Source organism: Anomalospiza imberbis, unplaced genomic scaffold, assembly GCF_031753505.1.
Source record: "Anomalospiza imberbis isolate Cuckoo-Finch-1a 21T00152 unplaced genomic scaffold, ASM3175350v1 scaffold_199, whole genome shotgun sequence".
Classification (NCBI taxonomy): domain Eukaryota; kingdom Metazoa; phylum Chordata; class Aves; order Passeriformes; family Viduidae; genus Anomalospiza; species Anomalospiza imberbis.
In genome coordinates, this window is record NW_027099832.1 from 1 (window position 1) to 18,328 (window position 18,328).

Genomic DNA, 18,328 nt, shown 5'->3' on the forward strand with positions numbered 1-18,328 from the left:
AGGGGGCTTCACTTCTTTTGATGCTGAAGCATTATCTCACTAAGGATGTTTTTCAGGCTGGCATTGAGGTATACCTGCATAATCACAACTATGGAACTGCCCAGAGTGATGACCTGTGGGACACCATGAATGAGGTATCCATCTTGGACACACTGTTCTTTCCTTTTTTTTTTCCCCTCCACTTCTCTAAGAGTGTCATAGGTTTCATTTATTTCCTTGTTTATTAAAAAAAATAGGATAATGGACTGCAGGTAAATACTCTCAATTTTTTGCTCATCCTATCCCAAAATTCTCTCATATAGATAGGGAGATTACTGAAGCTTCTTGGGCTACATCGCATATCATCCCAAGAAAGCACTGTGAGTGAGTATGTACTGCCCTGCATGTCCATCCAGAATGGACATATCCTATCTAGAATTACATGGGTAGTGTGTTAAGACTGGAACGAAAGTAATAAAATTCAGGATAAATTTTATTTTCAAGGAATAGCTATACCCAACCTCACAGAGGTCTTGGGTTACTCTCAACTAGTGTAACTTTGTGGTAGCTTTTGTTTTAACAAGTGTGATGAAATTCTAGAAAAGCAGACTGTACAGGCAGTTCTCAAATTATAAGGAAGGCGTTAGGCTGTGTCTAATTTTAAAATGGGTGTGAAGCAGTCAATAAAGCAAGGGCTCAGATAGAAGAGAGTAAGGGCTAGTGTCAGCAAGGCTGTGGGAATCAGAGAGGCCAGGGAAAGGAGGGTGGAGAGACAGACAGCAGGAAGGACAGGGGAAGGACTGAGGGTCCTGAGAGCTACAGGTCTATCAGTCTGAACTGAGTGCCAAGGCAGGTCATGGAGCAGATCATCTTTAGTACCATTACAGGGCACATACAGGACAACCAGGGAATCAGACCCAGCCAGCATGGATTTAGGAAGAAGAAGTCCTGCCTGACCAACCTAGTCTCCTTTTATGACCAGGTGACCCACCTGGTGGATGAGGGAAAAGCTGTGGATGTTGTCTCCTTGACCTTCAGCGAAGCCTTTGATACTGTCTCCCACAACATTTTCCTGGAAAAGGTGGCAGCTCATGGCCTGGGCAGGTGGACTCTTCGTTGGGTTAAGAGCTGGCTGGATGGCCAGGCCCAGAGAGTGGAGGAAATTTGCAAGTTTATTGTCAAAGTGATTGTTTACAGATGCAAAATTGTGCAACTACTTGTTTAGTGACATAAGAAGGAAGTGTTCTCCATTTGCTTTTTATGTTATTATTGTTTTTACAGATTACTAATGGAACGCTAGATGTAAAAAAAATGATGAAGACTTGGATTGTGCATAAAGGATTTCCTTTAGTCACTGTTGTCCGAAAGGGCAAGATTATTTCAGTACAACAAGAGAAATTTTTGTATCGTGTGGAACCAGAAAACTGGACATCCGATGCAAGGTTATTACCTTCTTAATACCTTTTATCCATTAAAAACAAGCTGCTGTCTTAAAGCTTGTACACCTTTCTGACTTGTATTCAGGCCTTTTAGTGTTTCCTTTGAAGGTAGGTAATACCTTCAAAGGAATTTGGCACAGAAATTCACACATCTAGTGTCTGCCTGAAGGCCCATGTCTGTTTCCACTGAAGCAAGTGGTAAAAATCGGTGACACCCTTTGTAACCTGAATTTCTTTCATGCATCCTTTTCCTGAAGCTTTTAAGCTTGACATCATGAGTTGGTTTTCAATACCAAAAGGCAGATCTCATAAGTAAAGGTTTCTTTACATTTGAGAAAGTTTTGTGTGTTTAACAAGACTCTGAAGAAAGGCAGGCTGCAGAAGTTTCACAGAAGTTACAGATGCATGTATTCTACTTTAAAGCCTCTGCTTCTTACTTCCAAAATTCAGTTGTATAACTTGGGCTTTACTACAAGAAGGTAGAGAAGCTAGCATCAATGCTTTCTTGGCTTCAAAATTTTAAGATGACACTACTACCTGACAACAAATGACTGAATGTGCAACAGAGGCAATATCTATTGTACCAAAACCTAAAAGGAAATACATATGCAAATACTGGAGAAGTAAAGATGTGGCAGTTGGTAGTTTTAAAATTTTGTTAACTGCACATGTAACTTACCATATGACCCTCAACAGTGTCTTCTAACAAAAACATGTAAGTGTGAATTCGTTTGATATTTTGCTGGTTTTATTCATTTGTTTGAAGTTTAACAGGAGCTAAGTCCATTGCATCACCTTGCTGAAAATTAGGTCTGTGAAAGAAATTTGTCTCTTGAAATGTAGGAATTTAGAGGGCTCTGTTTTACTTTTGTTATGCGGAGAAAGAAAAGCAATGTGAGGTTGAAAGGTAAGAGAAGAAGGGAAGGATTTTGAAGCTAAGTAGTTTCTGTTTCTAGTTGATGTAAGTTTGGGGCATGTATGAAAGGTTTAGAAAGAGAGCACTCTATGTGAGTCATACATAGAGGAGATCCCTGTCAAAATCGGATTTATGTGTGCAGCTTCCTTCATCCCACTCAGATTTATGTTTTTCTCTAAATAGCCAAGTCCTTATAATCATGACGAGCCTCCTTAGCATTTGTTCTTCCAGCTTCCAGTTCACTTAAGAAAGTCTTTGTGGTACACCATGAATTGTGGTTTCTATGCCATGATTTGGAATTTGAGTCTTGTACTTGGATAACTTTTTAATTTTAGCTAAAACTTGTAAAAGATCAGATAAACAATGTTGGACTCAGGTAAAAATCATACTGGATGAACTTCTGATGCAGCCAGAGATTTACTGTCTGTATGATTTTGGACTAGCTACCTAGCATGCTGGAACTGGGAAAGAAGTACTAGGAAAAGTAGAGTCCATTAGGGACTAGTGCAGTTTAAGTTCTTCATCGGTGATGTACACAGTGGGATCAAGTGCTCCTGCAGAGAATTTGTAGATGACACCAAGCTGAGTGGTGCAGTTGGTGTGCCTGGCGGAAGGGATGCCATCCGGAGTAATCTGGGTAAGCTTGAGCAGTGGGCCCTTGGTCAGGCCAGCTTCTGGTGTCAACACAGGCTGGGGGATGAACAAATCGAGAGCAGCCTTGCAAAGGAGGACTTGGGAAGAGTCAGGGTACTGGACACAGGCCAGCAGTGTGCATTCACAGCCCAGAATTCCAGCTGTATCTTGGGCTGCATTCAAAGCAGCGTGGGCAGCAGGGGAGGAAGGGGATTCTGCCCCTCTGCTCTGCTCTGGTGAGAGCCCACCTGGAACCCTGCATCCAGCTCTGGGGTCCCAGCACAGGAAGGACATGGAACTGTTGGAGTGAGTCCAGAGTAGGTTCACAAAAACAATCATGGACATAACACCTCTCCTATACAAGGACAGACAGACAGTTTGGGCTGTTCACCCTGGAGAACAAAAGGCTCTGGGGAGACCTTACTACATTCTTTCAAGTACTTAAAGGAAAGATGGGGACAGACTTTTTAGCAGGTCCTGTTGTGATAGGACAAAGAATAATGGTTTTAAAATAAAAAAGGGTAGATTTAGACTAGATATAAGGAATAGTGTTTTTACAATAAGGATAGTAAAACAGTGGCACTGGTGGCCCAGAGAGGTGGTCGATGCACCATCCCTGAAAGCATTCAGGGCCAGGTTGAATAGGACTCTGAGCAACACGATCTAGTTGAAGATGTTCCTGCTCATTGCAGGGGACCTGAAAGAGATGACCTTAAAAGGTCTTTTTGAATCCAGTCTGTTCTATAAAATTTACTCATTTCTCAACATGATGGGATTTAAAAAAACAATTTCTGTGCATTCTGTTCATGTGTTCTTTCATCATATTCTGATTATAGAAGTGAGATTTATACTTTATTATTCTACACAGCATTCAGTGATTCTAGTATTATTGGTGTACAAAAGTGCTTAAATTAAAACAAACCATTCAAGGGAGATAATATGTATAGAACATGTTAGTAAACATTTGTTTTCCTTTGCAGTTACCTGTGGCATATTCCTCTCACTTACATAACAAATAGGTGCAACTTCACCCATTGCACTAATGCATATTTACTGGATCAGAAGTCAGGTATGTAACTAAAAGCTTTTGTAGCAAGTTAATTTAGGGTTACAGATCCATGATTTTTCTGAGAGCACCCTTGAGTAAGATGTGAAGCTGAAGACATACAGGGTACACAGTAATTTCAGAGCTCCGGAGCAGAGCACTGCTGGCGTTGTCATCATCACAGAGCTGGTTCCCTGTAGCATTGTGTGTATAAATACATGACAGCAACTGGAACAGAATCACAAGTTTGAAATTTGTAAAAGCCATGCTTTTCATCACAGTGCATACACACAATCTCTCATATGTTCTTTAGAGAGCAAATTATGTGAAAGTCAATCTGCCAGTTTGCTGAAATGTTAGGAAGTAACTTTTCACTGAAATCTTTATTTTATTTGATTGTGTGGAAAAATATTGTATTTGGAACAGTAGATGGGGCTGTTTGAAAGAACAACAGGACAAAAGGAGAAAAATTTACTGGTGCAACTTGGGGCGGACTGTGTTAATGTTCATTCAATCAGATGTAGGAAGAAGGATGAAGAAGTACAACCTGGAATTTTTGAGCTGTCTTTCAAAACCTTCGTGCTGACTTTTCCTTTGTCATTGTGGGGGGAAGTAGTGGGAAAGAATTTACTGTCTCTCTGGTACTAGTCTACTTTGTAGACTTTGATTTGAACAAACAGTTGTTAAATGTTTGTTTCAGCTGATAACATATTGTCTGTCCACTGGCTGTCACTGAACTTCCAGAAGAGGTGGAATGGATAAAATTCAATGTGGACATGAATGGCTATTACATAGTACACTATACTGAAGACTGGAAAACACTGATTGATCTCTTGAAAAAAAACCACACTGCTCTGAGTCCTAAAGACGGAGCAAATTTGATCAACAGTATCTTCAACCTTGCACGATAAGACTTCTGTACTGGGAAAGATATTTAATATGTGTTTCAAGTTTTTTCCAAGTCTGAGAAGATCAGATTTAGTTTCTAGAGACAGCTGCTTTAGAGGAAGTTTAATTCAGTCTTCAATAGCCTTGTTGGAACTGTTCACTGTCACTATTGGACACAAAATGAGTACACAGAAACTTGGTAAGTTCAAAAGAGAAAAAGAGTAAGTTTTATTCAAACATCTGATATTTATATAATTCCAAAGGTGACTGTGGATTGGAGGATGGAATTACCACCTCTCCAGCCATACTGGTCCAAAGATCAATCAATCATTTCTCTCCACCCACAGAGAAATATGTAAACTATTCTATTTATACATGAAATTTTGTGGGAACTCTGACTCTCAAATATATAAACATTATCAGAAGGCTAAAGAAGTTTTATGAGAACTTTAAAACTTTCCAAAGAGCTATAAAAGAAAACTTAACACTTTTCAAAATCAGGGCAACAGTTCACTGATGCTCTAGATGTTATTTCCCTCTTCTTTATAGCATCATCTATTTGTTTGGATCACAGAGAGCCACATGATAGTTTCCATTTCTGGAAGACCCTGTTTTATTTAGTGCCCAGTGATCTGCCTGCTGTTTTCCTGTACTCTAGTGCTCCACTGTAGAAAAGTAAGCTATTTCCCTCTTAAATTTTTGCTGGTGCCCTCTCACATGTTTCACCACCACAATCAGAAGCAGGCGAGGTGGAACTTTATAGATCGTCTCTTCAGAAACTGCTATTCTATCTGAGTACCCTTATTTATGATAAATATTTTCAGACATCCTTGCTACACTTCCTTACCCATTTTCAATTTTTATTAACTGGAGGCATGTTAGTGGCCATTGTTGCTTTGTTGTAATCTTGCTGAAGTTAAAATATGAAAATTTCTACATGTAAATTGTTTCTTATGTCATCCCCTCTATTCACTTATCTCTCTGTTAGTGTAATGGAAAGCATCACTTCTGATTTGTTTCAGAGAGTGCCTTTGTTTTGTAGTCTATTTTAATGTTTGTGTTATTTGACCCCTAGTCTAGGAAGAGAGTCTCTGGAAAAGGCCTTTGAGTTGATTGATTACCTCAACAAAGAGAACAGCACTGCACCACTTACTCAAGCTTTGTTTCAGCTGAGTCTTATATACAGCCTTTTAGACAAAAAGGGTGAACAACAGCTGGCAGCACGAGTCATGGTATGTCTTAGTTTTCATAAATTATAATTTTAAATAATTAGCTATAATGTTCTTTATAGTTACATTCTCTTTTTACATGTTGACTGCTGAACATACTCATTAAATTCACTAAGTTTGATGGGGACTCTAGAGAGTTGCCAGTCTTGCCAGCTTTTTCTAATGGTCTCTTACCAAAATGCTACATTTTTTGGACCAGCTTCTTCCCCTCTCCTTCCTCTGTTTCCATACCATACCCATATGCCCCAAAATGTTTTGTAGGGAGTGTGGTGCAGTGGTGTCTGGGGCTATCTTAAAGTGCCATACAGGTCAGTAGAAATATGTAATTAAACAGATTCCATGTACTTTTCTTGCGCAGGAACGTTATTTTCAAAAGTTAGAGTGGCTAGAGATCGTGGATCTAATTGCTTTATAGAGAGACAAGAGAAAAAAACGGAACTGTTTTCTGTAGAAATAGAAACACAAGGATGGTTGTCATTGTCCTGTGCCAGTTGTGTAATAGAGTAATACTAGTAATACAAAGACTTGACAGTGAAATCAATATTGTAGGTTCAGTTCTTGATGAGCATATGTCTTTCACTTCTGTGTTTACCTTCTTATTATAGAGTTTCTTCTCCATAATCATCTACTGGTTTAAAATGACCTTTGCTGCTTCGCAGTGTAAATCAGTAAAGGGATTTAGTCTATAAGGAAACTATTAAATGATTAGATAAAATAACATGGTTTTTCTTTATGCTAGGAAAGGATAACTAGTGAATGCTTAAGGAAACATAAGGAAAAAAAAGCAGTATTTTAATTTACCCAAAGTTGTTATGTATCTGCTATAAACAGCCCAAGCTCTGGTTTGCAATGCAGTGTCTATGCAGTTTTATTTAAGTTCAGAATTTTCAGCTGAGATACGATAGCTGATCAGGCATCCTGCTGTGGTTTTGGCAAGCTACGGAACTACAAAACTGAAGGGTGTTCAGCCTATAGACATACAAAAGTGATATCTTTGTGCTAAATGAAGGTGTATTTACTGTGACTTGGTGAAGTTAAAAGCAGTTAAACATACAGAAGTTACAGTACTTTGTGATTGTAAGCTGATTACAAACAAGTTTGAGGCATGACTCAAAGAGGGGTCTTCAGTTTCCATGTGCAGTTTAAGATGTAACCTGGCCCACCTTTCAGATTTATGTGGTATCTAATACTTTTTTCTGCAGTTAAGAAATAGGATGTGTAAGTTAGAATAAATAGATGAAAAACTACTGTGTTTAGCTTCTATAGTTTGAAAGCTCAACCTTTTATTTATTTTTCTTACTTTAAACTAATTTTATATATAGAAAATCCTCTTGGAAGGATTACTAGCTATTGCTAGTAACTTTTTCCTCCTTTAGCATAGGATAGAGCACTTGCTTGGAGATAAAATGGATCAACAGCACTGGACAGATGATGGGACCTTGTCTGAACGAGAGCTCCGGTCAACACTGCTGGCTTTTGCCTGCACCCATGATATAGGAGACTGTAGAACAACTGCTGCTAAGATGTTTGAGACATGGATGAAGTCTAATGGAACAATAAGGTACCACAGAAACTGAGCTTCCACTTCTTTTACCCATCTGCTTTCCTGTTACATTGCCACCATTGTACTTGGGAAAATCCCCCCAACAGCAAACAGAACAATCAAAAAAAAAAACCCAAAAAACCAAAAAAAAAAAAAAAAAAAACCACCACACCACCACCACCGACTTGGTATTGATAAAGAATGTGATTCTGTCTTTAACTGTTCCACATGTAGAGGTAATTGCTGTTTCACAATGAGAGGATGACTCTGCTAGGCTTTGTCTCCAGTCTCATTTAGTTTAACTGCAAAACCAGCCTTAATTTTTTTTTCATCTGAATTCCCTGAGCTGCATGCTGAAAAAAGATTACTTAGTGGCAAGGCCAAAGCACGTGTTTTTATCAAGCAGCACTCATTCTGCTGTGTATTCATGTGCATTTTGAGCTATAGAAAATTCTCAATTTTGTGTACAATTTACTTTGTTTTCATGTGGCTAAATGATTTGCTTTTTCCTAGTGACCTAAAGTATTAGATTGGCATGAGTTCAGTAATGCCAAATTTTAACAATTGCTATAGAATCAAATTGCTCCAAAAAGAGGCATCTCCTTCAAGTGAATATTTTAATTTTGTGAATTCTTTCTTATTTCGTCAGGTGAGCATTTTTGTACCCCGTTATGTTTATTTGTTTTGTTGTTTTTATTTTTCCTTGTAGTCTGTCTAGTGATGTTATGAAAGCCATATTTGCAGTTGGAGCCAAGTCTGATGATGGCTGGGAATTCCTCCTGAAGATGTATTTCTCTTCAGTTTCCAAAGCAGAGAAGAGCAAAATGATTGAAGCCTTGGCCAGCACAGAAGATGCCAGAAAGCTGATCTGGTATGAAGGAATCGAGACGTTGTATGCTGTGTAAATTACAAGTGATAAAATCTTCTTGGAAAAGCGCATTTCTTTTTTTCTATTGCTGAAAAAATTTCTGATTGCTAAAGAAAATCCATCCAAATGTTTTGCACAGGCTTCCATACACACAAAGAACCTTATATTTTTCACTTAAAAATAACTTACGTAACAGAGCAGCACAAAAAACCAAATTCTGGATATGCATAAAGAGAAAATAATTGAACTTACAGGCTTTTGCAGTACTGGTAACACAAAATTTCAGATTTTTCAGTGCAGATAGCAAAATTGTAAGCTGGTCTATAGAATCTTAAAAGATTGATATATATAATCAAAATAATAACTAGTTGAAGTATAATTTTGTTTGGGTTTTTTTCCTCTTCTTTTTTTCATTTCTTTCTTTGGGTGAAAATTTGACTTTACATTATGTTCCTCTCTGTAGACTAAATCTTAATACTTCATGGAGAACACAAACTTGTCCTGCTAATTTAGTCTTCAGCTTCCATCTCTTACATCTTCAATCTGTTGTTTTTCTTTTACAAGTTATTAGAATTTACTTGATCTTTTCCAACGCCAGTAAAAATTTAGGTACCTGGATTAGAGCTAAGGTCATTCTGACTTCTGGAAATTAAAGCTAAGTAAATACAGTTGTTGTAATAAAATGTAACATTGATTTCTTCCATGTGCCAGAATTTGCTTGCTTGATGTATTATATCATCTTTTCCATCTAATTGAGGACTGTCAGGAAACCCATGTGAACATAGGAATGATGTTTTTTTCCTGTCTCTTTGCATATGCTTTGTCTCCTAGGCTAATGCAGAACAGTCTTGAAGGAGAAATCATCAGGTCACAGGAGCTTTCACATATCATAGCAACCGTTGGCCAGAGTTTGCCTGGGTATTTGCTGGCCTGGGACTTCGTCAAAGAAAACTGGGAAAAGCTTACACGAAAGTAAGGCTTTTGATGCAGCTGAAACTTTCAAACTCACTGTGGCAAAAGCACCTGTTTCTTTGTTTCAAACAAGACAATAAATAGGAGCGTTCATATAAGATTCATATTAAAATTCTAAATCATGTTTTAAAATTAGAGTTTACAAATACAACTTGCTACATAAAATTTGAACTCTGAACAAGTGTCCTAGAGCCCCAGAGTAATTCTAAACAATCTTGATCTTAATTTCTCTTGAAAGGTTGCTGTCTCTAAGATGATTGGTTCAGTTGCAAGATATTGATGTGAATCAAATGGTTTCAAAAGGACATCCAGGGAAATAATTCAGCATTTATATTTTCTGAATTGCCACAGCACTCCTAAAACCAAGTAACCAAAATATACACTTGCTTCAGAAATATGTTATCTTTCACTGTCCTTGAAGTGTATCCAGCAGGAAAGCTGCCCCCCCAAGTTTTCAAAAAGCCAGCAGTACTAGAAATCTCTGTTTCTAAATCCCAGTTTTGATTTTAAATAGTTTCATGCTGCTTTAGAAGTTTCTCCTCTATGAAAACTTCTGCTCTAGCAAGCTCTTCATAAACCAGTATTACAGAGTTACCTCACTTGAAAGAAAACTTGGTTGCAAATTCAATTCTGGTAGAGCTTTAGAACACATAGGTACCACAAATACAGATCTTGATATTCACTGTGTGGTGTCCTCAGTTCTTTACTGTTTGATCTGTGATAGTTTGAAAATTTTCCATGGCTTTTCTCTCTAATATTACATTTTAGAGGGAATAGGGAGCCAGAGGCTTGGATTTCTAAGAACATATATTTCTTTAGAAAAATAAGGGATGTAATTATAATGTAAGGTATTGCATTTAAGTGCTTTTAATATTTTTGAACTACTAAACAAAAAAGTAGCAAAAATAGAAAAGAATGGATACATACACCAAAACTGCATCCTAAAGTGTCTCCTAGCTGAAAATTATTTGTTTGTCTTACAGGTTTCACCTAGGCTCCTATACTATTCAGAATATCATTACCTGGTCAACTTCTCAGTTTGCAACGAAGGCACATCTGCTTGAGGTTGGTGGCACTATCTACCGGAAAGGGGTATTTTCTAGTGCCAGTGTTGTTTTCATTTAGTTGAAGGATGAGGAAAATACACGTTCACGTCTTATTTATATCCTTGACACCCTGTTGAGAGTATATGTACAGTTCCTGTACACTGGAACACACAGTCTCACAAAATAATGACTTGATTTATATGTAATTTTGTTCTAGATTTTGTAAATGAGATACATGTTCTGCATCTCTGAAATGTGATACTGTGCCATAAAAATTGCTTTTTGCTGGTTTTTTTCTGTCATCAATCCCGAAGAGTTATTGTGGAAGTTGAGTATCAGCCAAGAGTTGTTTACTAGCTTTTAGAAAGCTCTGTTGTCTTCCCTAAAAAGGCTTCTTTACGGTTTAGTCTAATGTTTTCATTCATATAATTTGGTAGAGATAGGTGTTAATGGTTTCGTTTATAATAGTTTAAGTGTTACCATTGACAGTTATAAAGATGATTGGGTGTGGGGGCTGTTCCAGAATGCTGAAGAGGATTGCTTGCAACAACCAATTCTTTGTCACAGAATAGGACTCCTTTTCCAGAGCTCTGCATCCTCTGCAGGCTTTGTGATATGGTAAATGAGTGTCTGTTTATTGGTGAAATGACATATTGAAACCAAATGAGTTATTGCTGCTGTATCCATGAAAATGCTTTCCTTGCATTTTGGGAACTCCTTGGAGAGGTTTGTTTACTGCGTAGATACAAACAGTTCTCAAAAACGGATTTCCTGCAACGTGTGTATAACCTTTGCTGCTGAACCTATTTTTCTGGCTAATGTTGATTTTAATTAAGATTTTCTTTTTCTTTCTTTATTCTTGCTATGCAGGTCAAGTCATTTTTTGAGTCAAAATCAGAGGAGAGTTCTCAACTGCATTGCGTAAAAGCGGCAATTGACACAATTCAGCTCAATATCCAGTGGATGGAGAGAAACTTGGCAAAGCTACAAGAACTGCTGTAGTGCATATAATACTGTGCTGTGTCAGCCATTTAGGAGCTCTGTGAGCAGTTACTGTGTTTCATTTGCAAAAGCCAGGGTGAAACCAGGCATCACTGCAGCATTGCACTATCAAGGAATCTAGATAGCTCAGGGCATGTCTCAGATAAATTTTTATTTTCCTTGAAGCATTTTCAGCAATATGTAAGTATTTACCCTGAAACTGTTTTCATCTATAGACTAAACATCTGCACAAATGATTAAATATAATTTTATATTTGAAACTTAAGCCCTTTCCTTTGGAGTTGTGTTATCGTTTCTTGGCAGTGGGTTAATACTGGTGCGTTAATACAGGTAAGTGGGTTAATACAGGTAAGAAAGAGTTACCATGAGCTGTTACTTCTTTGCAAACTGCTCACTGAGCAGTAGATTTTTTCTTAATGCAAAACTGTATGTGGTTTCCACATTTGTAGATATAGAAGCTGTTGTGAAACAGAATTATATTTCAGATATGTAAGCAGAAGTGAATGTTATCGAGTTCAAGAGGCAAAATAAATACAATTCCAATTTGATTTAAGTTTGGATTTTTTTATTTTCATGGTGTTCTTTAGAAATTACATGTTAAAAAAATCTTATACTAATCGTATACAATTTGATATATAAAAGTGGCTGAATGGTAATACAGAAAAGAAAAAACAGATAGCAAAACCAAGTGTTTTAGAGGTGGGATTTCCAGAAACAGTGGTGTGACTTTGGTACTTGTACTCTGAATTTATCAGATAGTTTTGAGAATCTCATTGTCATGGTTTGACACTGGCACGATGCCAGCGCCCCCATGAAAATATACTTTTTTAAATAATTGCTGTGAGATGTGATCAGGAACAGAGCAGAGCAGGCCCATCTTAGTAACAAAGAAAGAACTTTATTAAACTACTACTACTAGAAAAAAACTACAAACACTAAATCCTGGATGAAGACTTTCCAAAACACCCCTCCTCCTCCCACCTAATTTCTAAACAAACCTAACAGTGAGACACCACCCAGGATCCTGATCAAGTTGCTCCCCTTCAGATATTCAAATACTCAGTCTTTCAAGGGAGACAGGAGTCTCTCCTGTGCCACAGACCCCCCCCAGGAAACACAGTTGCCACCCTTGTGTTTCCATGTCACACATGGCAACTGCCCGGAGGAAATTTGCCATGGTGAAACTCTCCTTTCCATGTCACAGTGCTCTCACCACCGTGCATGGACAGACTGCTCATAGGGCTCCTTTAAGGATGCTTTGCCATGGACCAAAAGAGACAACAGTTCAGTTTCTCATTTTGGGACTACAGTCCCCCCCATTTTCCCCTGGGGCTGAGGGTCCAAGAACAGAGGTCTTCTTCTCCTCTTCTTCTTCCTTGAAGATAGAAGGCTTCTCCACACCTTCTCTCTACTCCTCTGCTGGTAATCACTGAAACAGGTCTCCTGGCACACCAACGCACCACCCTAATTGCAGCTTCTGTTAGGAGAATTTGGTTCAGTCTATGGCTAACAAGAGAAGTCCAGCCACAAGCCACTCCATCATCTCCTTCCGACTCGAGAATTTCTTCTTCCATCATCTCGGATCCCAGACTGTCTCTCTTCTACTTCAAATCAAGGAGGAGTAATATTTTACAAAGCCTTCATTTCTCAGGAAAGGGTTAAAAGCTCAGACTCCCTGGACAGCTGATATCTCTGCCCAGCAGCCGATTCCCAAGGCCAAGGCTGGGCGCCTTCCCCCCCCCCTCCTTCTCCTCCGCGCCGGCAAAGTTACAGGTGCCGTCCGGACTCTCTATCTCTTCCCTCTGGGGGGGGGAATGACAAAGACATCTCCGCTTCTCTCCACCCTTCCGTCCACAGGAGCTGGCTCGGTTCCAGTCCTTCTACCCCTCGGCTCACCTCGACCAGGCCTCATGGCTTCCCCTCCCCCACCCAGCCCCATGGCTGGGCAGGGGAGGTCTGCACAGCACCTTGACTGGAACCAAAGAGAGCGAGCTCTTGGGAGTTCTTGCTTTTAACCCCCTGTGTTCTCAGAGGCGTATCCCTATCTTCAGTGGTCACTTCAGGTGCCAATATCCAAACTTGACCACTGATTGGTTTGACCCAACTTCCTGAAAAAAAAAAAAATCACTTCCATGTCAAACCACGACACTCATCATTAATTGTCAAACTATAACTGATTTTGTGGTATTGGTCTCTGACCAGCTGCACAGAACTGTATTTTTTTCAGGTTAGTTCATCTGTTAGACTGATACTGATTTGTGCTCTTTTGACTACTGCCTTTCAATTTCACCACTTGTTGCAGAGGATTTGCAGTTGATAGATTAGTCAGTCACTGCATTTTTTGTAAGCTTCTGGTCTTTCATTGCCTGATAACTTGCAAATCACAGTGTAATCTGTCATCATGGCTTATTCTCTATGGCATTAGTTTTAGGAAAGCTTCTAATTTACATTTTAATGATTTGTTTTTCTACTATTGTAAAAAATCTTGTGAGACAGATCCTCAATATCTTTTGAAGAATAGGAGCTAAAACACTAATGTGCAACACTATAAAGATGCAATACCTGCAGTGCAACCTGTGTCTTTCAGAAGTGATGAAAAAAAGCCATTTTGGAGTTATATATATATATATATATATATATACACTACATGCAAGAGTAAACATACTTTTTTATCTTTTCATTTCACTACCAGTGTATCTTCTGTTGATTCATGCAAGCAGATTTAGAACTGTTAAATTATGGAATGAGAATTGCAATTAAGTATATTCTTGGAGTTTTTATACTGTTATGTGTTATTACTTTGATTCCTCCTTTACTTTAAATCTTTCAAATTCTACAGAAATACTATTTCCATCTTTGAATATTTTTGTGTATGTATATGTGTGTGTGTATGTATGTGTGTGTATGTATATATGCCATCTTTCTCTTCCTAGTCACTTCTTAAATTAAATTAGAAGACAATAGTAAACTTCCACCTTTCTATCTCTGCTGTCCCCTCACTTGTGTTTTATTTCATTCCTGGTCACAGTATCATGTCTTTAAAACTTTAAAATCAAAACCACGGAAGAGGATCCCATCTTCCTTTTCATTTCTGCTCTGGAATTCTAAAAATGTTCACTATTCTATTAAAATGTTTTAATGACAACTATGAAGCAATAACATAGAGCTGAGACAGGAAAGTGTACCAAGAAAATCTGGAAAATTGGGGAAGTTTTTTTTTCATTTTACCATTTGTCGCATATGCATACTTTTGTTATGTCAGTTGTAGAGGTTTTAAAATTGTTTTTCTGTTAGGGAGTCTCCAGTCCTATTATTAAGTTGTACTGGAGTCAATTCCTCCTTCCATGAGAAATGCTTAAATATAATTCTCCTTTTTTTGAGTGTATTGGGAATGGATGAAGACTGAAATGTCTTAAGACCTGGTGCAAGGCAGACTGCCTTTGCTGGCAAAGTTCATGTTGCTGTAGAAATATAGTGGCCTATTTTCACAGATAGCCATGTGTGCAGTCCCCCTCATTCTGCTGTGTGAGCCAAGGCCTCCCTGAGCTGGGATTTGCAAAATGCAGCTGTGGGCAGGCAAGTCAAGCCCAAAGGGAAAAGGTCCCTCCAAAGGGCTGGAACTGCCCACTTGAAGAGGAGGACAAGGGAGTAGTGGACTAAGGGAAGACAGGTCCTAGGGGCTTCCAGCTCTTGGGGACAGCAGCTGGAAATGCAGTGTCTTAGGCTTCTGACACATGATCCATCTGTGTATGTGCTGTACAGCACACTAGGGAACTTGAAACTGGACTCTGGATATCTTGGCAGGAACCTTCTCTCTCATTGGTCTTCCCTGAACTTCATCAAAGGAAAGCTAAGAAAAATGGAATGTGGTAATCAAAGAGAGGAACTTATTGGCAGTAACTGAAATGGCAGTCCAATGCACAGCCTCTGCTGTACCTCTCGAAATAGGGGTAAGCTGTTCAGCAGTCCAGTGGAAACGACTAAATAAACAGGCTCAACTGTAAAGGGGCTCTGGCTTCTTGAAGGAACATGACTTTTAATTAGAATTTGGCATAGTTTCTAAACAACACCAAAAGAGCTTAGGCATTGAGACTTTTTTTTAAGGCCTTGAGTTAAAGTTTGTTTAGTTGATTTTTCTGTCTCAAGCAAAGCAAGTGAAAACAATTTCACAAATTGTTTTTAAAAATCAGAATGTGTGTTGCTTTTAATTGTTGTTGCTGCAAATTCTGTAGGATTTTTTGATGACAAGTAAAATCTTGTATCATTGTCAAAGTACTGGCACAAGTTGCCTGCCCAGAGAAGCTGTGGATGCCCCATTCCTGTTACCATTTGAGGCCAGCTTGGGTGGGACTCTCAGCAACCTGGTGTAGTGGAAGGCATCCATGTGCATGGCTGGGGTTTGAAACTAGTCGATCCTTAAGGTACTTTCCAATCCAGACCTTTCTGTGGTTCTGTGTTGCCCTTCCAATCCAGACCTTTCTGTGGTTCTGTGTTGCCCTTCCCCCCACCTACAGAGGCCAACACCATGCCCAGAACATGGAACCAGTCCCTCTGTGACATCAGCTCCAGGAGCAAGGGCACTGTGGCAGTGCAGATTCTGTGGGCACTACGTTGGCAGCTGCACTGAAGGTGACAGGCTTGCAGCTGTCTCCTTGCAGCTGACTTCTGTGTCTGACCACAATGATTTTCCTGTACATCCTCATCCTTCTGGCTCTGTGCAGGCCTGCACATGGCACCTGTGGGTAAGTAGCCCCAGGCTTGACCTGAGGGGAGCCAGGCTAAGGCTTAGGGGGTTCCCTGAGGATGCCCACTTGCCGCCTGTATCCATACCGGTTTCCAAAGCCCTAGGCAGGAGTCTCAGTTCATCACCAGTACCCAGGTGGCTGGCACCACTTGTCTACGGGGCTCAAGCAGAAACAGGCCGACATATGCACACCCCAGGCAGTTTCCTGTCCCTGCTGGCTTTGCAACCAAAGCCTTGTGGAAGCCTTCTCACAGGACAGTAATGACCTTCTGCTTACAGACAGACCTGTGGGCTCCGGCCCATGGGTGCTACCTTCGGCTCAACACGTGTGGTGGGTGGCACAGATGTCATGCCAGGAACTGGAGCCTGGGCAGGCATCGCCAGTGTCCGTCGCTACTGGAACCCACCGGTATCTGTGCATGTCTGCGGAGGGACCCTTGTCAGTGCGCAGTGGCTCCTCACAGCTGCCCACTGCTTTCTCAACATCACAAAGTAAGGAGGACCTAGGTACAGGGATATCCCCATACCACCAGTGCATGCTCTCCCCATCCCGTTTCCTTGCAGTGTGCCTAGTGCCTTGACATTGCAGGGCCCAGCTGAGAGACTGCTCAGGGAGAAGACTGGGCTCATGCCACTGCTTCCTAGCAGCCTCCAGCTTAACTTATCTTGAGTCTACTTTCACTCTCTGTAGTCCTGTTTTCCTCTCTGCTGCCTCAGGAAGCAGAAGGCAGGGAAGTGCTGGTCTGTCACAGCACATGATTCTACTCCCTCTCACCCCTCTCTCCATCTGCCTTCCAGTCCCCTCAGCGAGTGGGCCATCGTGCTTGGGGCCACCTCGTTGGGCCAGTCAGGCCCTGGTGTGGAAGTGCGCCGGATTAAGCGGCTGATCGTTCACGAGAAATATACTCCTGAACTCGGGTATAACGACATCGCCTTGCTGGAATTGGACCGGCCAGTCCGGTGTAGGTCTTCCATTCAGACTGCCTGCCTGCCTGGTCCTTCGGTGAAAGTATCGGAGCTGAAAAACTGTTACGTTGCTGGCTGGGGAGACAGAATTGTCAAATGTGAGTTCCCACAAAGGACCTGTGCCCTGAGGGCAAGGGAGGGATGGCTGGGGCTTCCTGACAGCAGAGGCAAAATGATAGTTGGGCTATGGGACATGTGCCTCTGGAGAGATGGGTCTGGCCTGCTGCCCAATGCTGTCTGGCAGTGACACAGCAATCCAGCAGCTCTCTAGAGGCAGAGCTAAGCCCTAGGGAAGGACTTCAACACAGAGACAGGCCAGAAGAATAGGCAAGGAGCTGCTGGGAACTCATTCCTTTCCCTGCTCACAGCATCAGGTAGAGATGTCCTGCAGCAGGCCAAGGTCCAAGTTGTCGATAAGCAGCTCTGCAACAGTAGCGAGTGGCTGCAAGGGAACATCTATGACTTCCACGTGTGTGCTGGGCAAGGCGGTGTTGGCACCTGCCAGGTAGGAGCGTGCTATGAGAGCCCCAGCCCCCAGCAGTGTGGGCAGCCCCATCACACCACCCAAGCACAGCCCAGCATCTGCTTTCCCTGGTCAGTTGCTCTCAAAGCCCCAGCTCGGCACCACTGCTGGAGCTTCCACCCCCTTTCCCATCTGTGTGTCCTTGCTCACTGAGGTCCAGATGCCAACCCTGAACCATCCACATGCAGGGGAGACAGAGAGTCTCACCTTACAGGCCCCCACCTGCTCCCAAGGGTGTCAAGGTTCTGCAGGTCCCAGAACTTGAACAGAGCCTTGCTCTGCCAGGAATCCAGTTCTGGCAGGGGCTGGGAGAGTAAAAGAGCCAACTAACTTCTGACAGGGGCATGCAAAAGCACCTTAATCCTCTCTGTTCTGCTTCAGGGTGACAGTGGAGGGCCTCTTGTCTGCCAAGATAAGCGTGCTGGCTTTTTCTGGCAAATCGGTGTGACCAGCTGGGGAGTAGGCTGTGCCAGACCTAAACGGCCTGCAGTCTCCAGCTCCACTCAGTACTATTACAACTGGATCTGGACCACAA

General features: G+C 40.9%; 1 protein-coding gene and 1 long non-coding RNA gene across 2 annotated transcripts; both read left to right on the top strand.

The window, feature by feature from the left end:
- The first annotated feature begins 6 nt into the window (after positions 1–6).
- LOC137466388 (uncharacterized) lies at positions 7–4,137 on the top strand. Its single transcript, XR_010995150.1, has 3 exons — positions 7–134; positions 1,261–1,421; positions 3,948–4,137. It is a non-coding gene; the product is annotated as an uncharacterized lncRNA (long non-coding RNA).
- A 1,824-nt stretch (positions 4,138–5,961) lies between these two features.
- Positions 5,962–12,106, top strand: LOC137466387 (leucyl-cystinyl aminopeptidase-like). Its single transcript, XM_068178143.1, has 6 exons — positions 5,962–6,132; positions 7,506–7,690; positions 8,382–8,543; positions 9,372–9,512; positions 10,496–10,577; positions 11,429–12,106. Exons 1-6 carry the CDS (start codon positions 6,130–6,132, stop codon positions 11,558–11,560), a joined length of 705 nt encoding a protein of 234 aa, XP_068034244.1. The 5' UTR covers positions 5,962–6,129; the 3' UTR covers positions 11,561–12,106.
- Positions 12,107–18,328: the final 6,222 nt, after the last annotated feature.